We start from the raw sequence: 7,574 nt of genomic DNA, 5'->3' as shown, positions 1-7,574 counted from the left end.
ATTGGGTTGGGATGTTTTCGTGATGCACATTTTCTTTATATAAAACTCTCTCTTATACGTGAGTCGCCGTGGATTTGTTTCTCCAAAGTACCCAGACTAATACAGACTGCTAAGCACAAGGTCGGCCGTTCAAACCCACCAGCTGCTCTGAGGGAGAGAGAGGAAGCCATCAAGAATTACAGTCCCAGAACAGTTCTGCTCGCCCTGGTAGGGTCGCTGTGAGCTGGGATGACTTGAAGGCCGGGTGGCTAAATGGCCCTCTTCTAGTGCCTCTGCACACGGGAGACCAAAATCGCGAAAATGATCACACAGAGAGATTCATTTGCCTCGTTAATCATTTTCATGCAAAACTTCATATTTTGAGAATAATGTCTTACTGTGTATACAAAGTGGTTTGGAGCTCTGGTGTCCCTGGATGGAGCAGATGGCTCAGCACTTGGTCACTGACCCAAAGGGTGGCAGTTTGAATCTACCCAAGAAGCACTTCAGAAGAAAAGCGTCCAACCAAACTCCCTGCCCTTGACTCACTCCGACTTACAGAGGACAGGGTAGAACTGCTCCTGTGGGTTTCCTAGACTGCAACTCTTTCTGGGAGTAGAAAGCCTCGTCCTTCTCCGGAGGAGCCTGGTGGGTTTGACCTGCTGGTTAGCAGGGCAAGTCGTAACCCACTACACCACCAGGACTCTGGACTTCCGAAGAAAGGAGTGGCTGTCGGCTTCCCAAAGATCACAGCCATTGAAACCACTATGAAGCAGCTCCGCTCGGCACACACAGGTCATCGTGAGTCAGAATCAACTGGATGACAACTGGCTTGGGCTTAGGGTGGGGAGCAATTCTAGCTTTGTAGCAAGGGGTGACAGTGCGGGTAGTGGGAGTTCAGCTCTTTCAGAGGGTCCTCACTCTATCGCAGTCACGCTGTGTCCTCTTGGTCACTGTGACCTTGTGCCTGTGATTCCCCAAACAGGCTGAGAGTGTGTGCATGGGGTGCTGGCTGTTAGAGGAATGCCTCCAGGCAGGCACAACAGAACGGAAGAAGGACGTGTGGATGTCAGTCTGAGCAGGTGAAGGTGTCACAGGTGGGATTTGGCTGAAGAGGAAACCAAGATGACTGGGCCCGGGGAGGCAACCAGACACTGGCCTGGAGGAGGAGGGGCTAGCGGCAGTAAGGTCTTTCCGCGGCCACAAGAACATCCCTGCCTGGTTATTTCGCCTTTCACAACTGTGCCTTAACTACCCCAGGGCCTGTACGTGTCTGACGAGAATGGCGTGGATTCACGCCTGTGAAGATACCAGTTTCTTTGGGTTGCCTGTAAGAGGAGTTTGCGTCTTTAGATGGAGAGGTGGACAAATAGATGCGATTGTTTGGGATGTCGCAGGTCTCTGGCTGAATGTAAAGAGGACTGCATATGGGCTACAGTGAAAGCCACACACCAGCAGGTACTTTGGTTTAAGACCCGAGATAAAGCGATGCGTCCCTGAACTGATTCGAGACAACAATTCTCCAAGGGTGGTCTGAGGACTGCTCCAATCTGTGAATTCAAAGTGATCTCCAGAATACTACTAACAAACACATCACTTGCCCTTTTGGCGCTCACTTTCTGATGATTATACAGTGGACTTGTCTAGGCTTTACTTGACATATGATTACTGCATCACTCTCATAGCTTAGTGGAACTGTGCTTGTACATTTAACATTATTCAGTGGCAGCCCACAGAAATGAAAGCCAGCTCTTTGTACGTGTCATTAATTTTTAAGAGTGTAAAGGAGTACAGAGACCCCAAAAAAGTTCGGGAATCACTGGGCTAAGGCCCGGGGTCTCTGAGATCAAACTGATTGCCGCCAGAAAGACCTAGAAGCAGAAAGGTCTAGAAGTAGCTAGTAATCATCTGTTCTTTTCTCCCCCCGGCCCTCCTAGGAAAAACTGCACAGAAAATCTAATGGATGAAGATGAGAAAGACAGGGCAAAGAGGTAAGAAAGAGCCATCTCCATGCCTTAGCAATGTTCTGCGTGGGTCTGTCGATCTGATTCTTGCTTATCCTCACTCAGTCTGAGTGGAGAGCCAGCCAGACAATCGGCAGTGGGACATTCTTTAGGTACACAACCTCCTTGAAATATTACAGCTCTCTGTAAAAAAAACATTAGACCATCTCACGCCATTTTGTCCCTCACCCTAAAATTACTCATTGTCTTCAACTTGCTATCCCACTGACTGTTCACTGTCGTCTGCTCTCAGAGGCCTCGGGTTCCTAGCTGACAGGGCAAGCTGTCTGGAGCCAAACAGGCTTGAGTTCAAATCGTGACCCTGCTGTTGAGGTGTTGTGTGGCTTTGGACAGTAATCGTCATCGCGCCAGTGGCCACACATGGAGCGTGCAAGCACTTACATATACCTTATCTTCATTTCTTCGTCTGTGGGGAGATTTAAATCTACCGTGCATTGTCACTGGAGCCCTAGTGGTATAGTGGTTACAGGTCAGGCTGCTGACCACAAGGTCAGCTGATCGAAACCACCAGCTGCTCCATGGGAGAATGATGAGATTTTCTACTCCTGTGAAGAGTTATGGTCTAAAATGCACGTAGAAATTGTGGAATTGGAAATTTTTGTGTGTATATTTTTGCCACAATTAGAATCAAATTTTTATGTGACTCACAATGAGTACAAGGAAGAAGAAAATGTTCTAGAATTGAATGTGGTGATGATTCTATAACTCTTTTTGATATGATTGAATGACATGACATGCGGATGAAGTGCTAATAAAACTGTTTAAAAATACTACGGATATAAGAGTTATAGTCTAGGAAACCCATAGGGGTACTTCTACCCTGCACTATAGGGTCGCTATGAGTCAGCATCCATTCAATGGCACTAGGTGTGACTTTGTGATGGGCACGTTGTTACTGGGTTGATGTGGACTACTGGCTTGGGACCTGGCACATAGGGCCTATTATAATCTGGTCCATGTTCACTCCTTCACTGGACTCTGCTTGTAAGTGGGTACCAGTTGGAATTGAGTCAGTGTTGACTCATGGTGACCCCAGATGGGTCAGAGTAGAACTGTGCCAGAGGGTTTTCAAGGACTGCCGCATCGAGCTACGAAGTACTTGATTTCCCCGGGTGGGAGGCACCAGCAGAGGTCACTCAGTTCAGCCATCACAGATGTGGTTGACCTTTCACATTACGGGGTGGGTGGGGGAGCCAGGAGAAGAACAAATCCCATCTGCTCCCAGAACTACTAGATCCAAATCTGTAGAGCCAGGTGGGCAGCTTGATTGTTTTTTAATCACCCAATTATCTCCTTAAGAGCCCAAGTGGATTATGGGTTGGACTGCTAACTGCAGGTTACCAGTTCAAAACCACCAGTCACTCTGAGAGAGAAAGATGAGACTTTCTACTCTGGTAAAGATTTTAGTTTTAGAAACTCAAATGAACAGTTCTAATCTGTATGATCGGGTTGTTTTCCGTCGGAATCGACTCTATGATAGCAAGTTTTGTTTGTGAGTTTGGAAAAATTTCCTTAAGAAAATATTAACTCTGGCCCCAATCTAAACACAATTAGTTCTTATGACAATGGCCCTGACTGATGTTTGACCTTATGAAACACTCACTGAAGATCTGAGTGCAATAGCAAAGTGTGGTGAAGAAACCAGATGGTGCCTGGCAGCTGGAAAGAATAGATCTTAAAATCAGCAGCCATTTGAGGCATTAAATAAGTCCACATAAAAGAAGCATACCAGCCTGTGTGATCCAAGGATTGTAAATAATATAACCCAAATCAAAGGAGGGAATGATATCAGAGCTTAAATTGTGAACACCTGTTTTGCTGAAGGCTATGGATGACAGTGTAAACCCCAAATCCAGTTGCAGGGTTTGCACATGGATTGAGCCTCCAGTGAATTCCCGCTGCCCATTGACCAGGGATGGGAATAGCCTTGTCGTCAGACACAGGGCATCGTAAAGTTGATTATGGCAGATGTGGTTAGGTTAAAACCTAATACCTTATCATTTGACTCCTGGTATTTGTTTATGTTTTAATATTTTCTGCTTTCTTTTTGATTGAGGTTTTTCGATATTTTGTCATTGTTGGGTTTTTTTGTTTTGTTTTGTCTACTTCATTTCTTTTTTTACTTCCTAATTGTGTTTTGTATATTTTCTGTATATGGAATCCAGGCTAGTTAGATCTATAGATACAGGAACTTGATGGGGACATGATGGGGGGTGGGGGGGTGGGGGGAAATGGAGAGCTAACAACAATGAAGCAAATGTTGTGAAATTGATCATGGTGAGATTGCACAAATCTTCTTAATATTATTGTACAATTGTACAATATGTGATGGGAAACATATGCCAATCAACCTACTTTTTAAAAAGAAACCATTAGCAAGCAGGGGGACAGACTGGAGGTATAGAAACCAGGTGCCTGCTCGGTGCAAATGGTAAAGGGCTCTCCTACTAACCAGAAGATTGGCGGTTCGTACCCACCCAGGGTGCCTTGGGAGAAAGTGTTGCCATTCTACCTCCAATAGGCCACGGGTAGGCAAACTGCAGCCCTTGACTCATATTGCGGCTTTCAGTATGTACATGTAGCTCTAAAGTAAAATTGAAAAAATTTTAAAGATATTATTCAAATCATTGTGATTTCATTTGTTTTTAAGTATATAGATGTATGGCTTCTCAAATAATTTTTTTAATTGTTATGAGGGACAGGAATGGTTCTTCTGTCTCAAAAGTTTGCCAACCCCTGCAATAGACCATCCACTGAGAATCCCGTGGAGCAGCTCTACGCTGGGGTCACCCTGGGCTGGAGAGCGATCCGCTGATGATACATGAAACCGATTGGAGCAGGGGGATGGGGGGACATTAAAGCTGGGAAGTCAGCCTCCAGCGGGGGGAGGGCCTTAGGCTCCTATTTCCCTCATGTGAAAATTTTTGCAGTACATTTCAAACAAGCCAACACCCCACGAACAGCTCTCCAAGCTGTTCTGCAGTAACAGGTCCTTCGTTTGGCACTTGGCAACTGTAGCTTCCAACCTACTATACCAACTATAGGTCACCACTTACGCACACGGGTTGTGAAATCAACGTGGATCCCAAGCAAGATTTAAACCAGTAGATTAGACTAGACTAGAGTGGACTCCGCATGCTGTCTCTCGAGGGTGGGCTAGCTTCCAGTTGGTTCTCCGTTTTTTGGCCTCCTGGTTTCCTATGGGGTAGAGCTTGAGCCAGGGACCTGAGCTGCCTTCCTGGCCTGCCCTTGAGTGACGAGTGCATCCGAATAAGCCCCATTCACCTCTCGAAGCCTCCGATTTCTTCCCTGCCCACGAGGGTAGTCATTTCCATCCTGCCCTTCTCTCAGGTTGCTTTGGGAATGAGTGCATAATATACATTTGAGCCTGTGGAAAATCATGAGTTGTCGCAAGTCTGTGAAATTGCATGCCATTTTGTAATAACACCTTTGCTGGCAGTCATGGAAGGAGCCCTGGTGGCATAGTGCCTTACATGCTGGGACTATGGAACCACAAGACCAACAGTTCAAACCCACAAGCTGCTCCTGCAGAGGAAGATGAGGTTTGCTGCTCCCTTAAGGATTTACAGCCTTAGGAAACCATGGAGCAGTTCTACCCTGTCCTATAGTGTCGCTCTGAGCCCGAATGGACTCCGTGGCAGTGAGTGGCTTTGGTCTGAGCCACGATGGAAAGAAAGCAGTGGTTGCCAGCATTCATTTGATTCTTCCTTGCCCTGCAGTGGGCAAATACTTTTCTACACATTGTCTCATGGCAGCTTCCTAACATTCCTTTAAGCCTTAAAAGATATACCTTAAAATTTAAGGTATATACCATCATTATTCCCATCTTACAGAGGAAGAAACTAAGGCTCAGTGGGGTGAAGGCCCTTGTCAAAGATTGTAAAGCTAGAAAATAGCATAACTGGAAATTAAGTATAGGTTTTCTTTGACTTAATCTCTGCTCCTAACGCTCATTGCCATTGAGTCAATACTGATTCATAGCGACCCCTGTGGGTTTCTGAGACTAACTGTTTACAGGAGTAGAAAGCAGTGCCAACCATGTGGACGGCAGCCCAGTGCATAAGTTCTGCATGACCAGGACTCCCCCTGCTCTAACTCCTGGACCATAAGATAAAAGTAATAAAATGTGTTCATTTACAAACGAATCTCATGTATCCAGAAGGCCCAGACAGAGAGATTACATTTCATGGTCACTTTGGAGTGCACCCCAGGGCCCCTGGTGGTGTAGTGGTCATGTGTTGGGCTGCTGACTGCAAGGTCAGCAGTTCAAGACCACCACCTTCTCCATGTGAGAAAGACGAGGCTACCTGTTCCCAGAAAGACTGAGAATCTCAGAAACCCACAGAGGCAGTTCCACCATGTCTCATAGGGTAGCTGCGAGTTGACATCGGCTCGATGGCAGTGAGTTTGGTTGGAGTTGTTTGTTTGTTTGTTTTGGTGCCCACACTCAGTTGTTGTCAAGTTAGTGTCCACTTCGAATGAGGGCAACCCCATGTGTGTCGGGAAAGCACTGTGCTCTGTGGGGCTCTCCATGGCTGCTTTTATCTAGAGGAGATTGCCAGTCCTTTCTTCAACGGCGTTTCTGAGTAGACTCAGCCCTCCAGCCTTTCTGTTAACAGCTGAGCCCATTAATGGTCAGTTCCACCCAGGGGTCCTTGGTCATCATCATCCTCTGCAACGTCCTCCCCCCATCGTGCATAGTCCACTCTGTCTCTCTAGATCCTAAAATCAACCATCATAGACATATCAATAAAATCCTCTCTAAAAGTTCTTAGAAATAAATCAGATTGCATTTTTTTTTCATTCATTCCCCATTTGCTTGGACCTGTGGGCACCCCCCCACCCAAATTATTCTACTTGGAAGCCTTCTGTGCACAGAAAACAAAGTCTGATCCCTGGGATTGTCAGGCTGCTGGCTCTCACTCCATTCCTGGGTTTAGAATGTCTGTTGCGATGTAGATTCTCTTAGCCAGAACAGCAGCAGTACGGCAGTGCTCCACATCAGACCTGGTACACACAAAAACAATCTGAAGCACACATCCAAGACTGAACCAGTGTCGTCATCTCTAGGTTTTTATAGCTGCTGTTCCCTAATCCCACCAGAGGCCTGAAATGCATTGTTTTCACTCACATGCTACGTGTGCTGAGATTAGAAATGTTTAGCTTGAGACCAAAGCTCTCGCTGCCCCCAGAATCGTGCCGTGTTTGAAGACACAGCTCTCAGAGCTCCAGGGAACGCCTGGTTTGTTGTGATTGTTTGATCGGGTATTCTGAACCAGGGCACAGTTTCACTTTCTTCCCGAGCTTTCCATGAAATCCAGTGAGTGTTCGTCAAGTGCTTAGTGTGTGTTCAGGATTAAGTGCTGTTTCCTTTAGGGGAGCTGCAAGATGTGTTCAAGATGCAAACTGATAAAAGGACGTTTGGAATCCTTAGGTAGTACGGTTCCTAGTTTATCATTTTATGTTCCATTCAGAAGCATAGCTTTCTCATTCTAATCTGACCGTTTTGTGGGGTGGAGATGGTGCTGGTGGTGGTGGAGATGGAAGAGC

General features: G+C 46.2%; 1 protein-coding gene across 1 annotated transcript in view; it reads left to right on the top strand.

The window, feature by feature from the left end:
- Positions 1-1,915: 1,915 nt before the first annotated feature.
- NPAS2 (neuronal PAS domain protein 2) overlaps positions 1,916-7,574 on the top strand; it is a 103,156-nt gene continuing 97,497 nt past the window's right edge. The window contains 1 exon segment of the mRNA XM_045283824.1: positions 1,916-1,970. Coding sequence (XP_045139759.1) covers positions 1,939-1,970 — 32 coding nt within the window. The 5' untranslated portion in view covers positions 1,916-1,938.

This window comes from Echinops telfairi, unplaced genomic scaffold (genome assembly GCF_000313985.2).
Source record: "Echinops telfairi isolate 266 unplaced genomic scaffold, ASM31398v2 ScPeMD7_7467;HRSCAF=8505_1, whole genome shotgun sequence".
Classification (NCBI taxonomy): Eukaryota; Metazoa; Chordata; class Mammalia; order Afrosoricida; family Tenrecidae; genus Echinops; species Echinops telfairi.
Note: the sequence above shows the minus strand (reverse complement) of the source record. Positions and strands in the feature narration are given on the sequence as shown.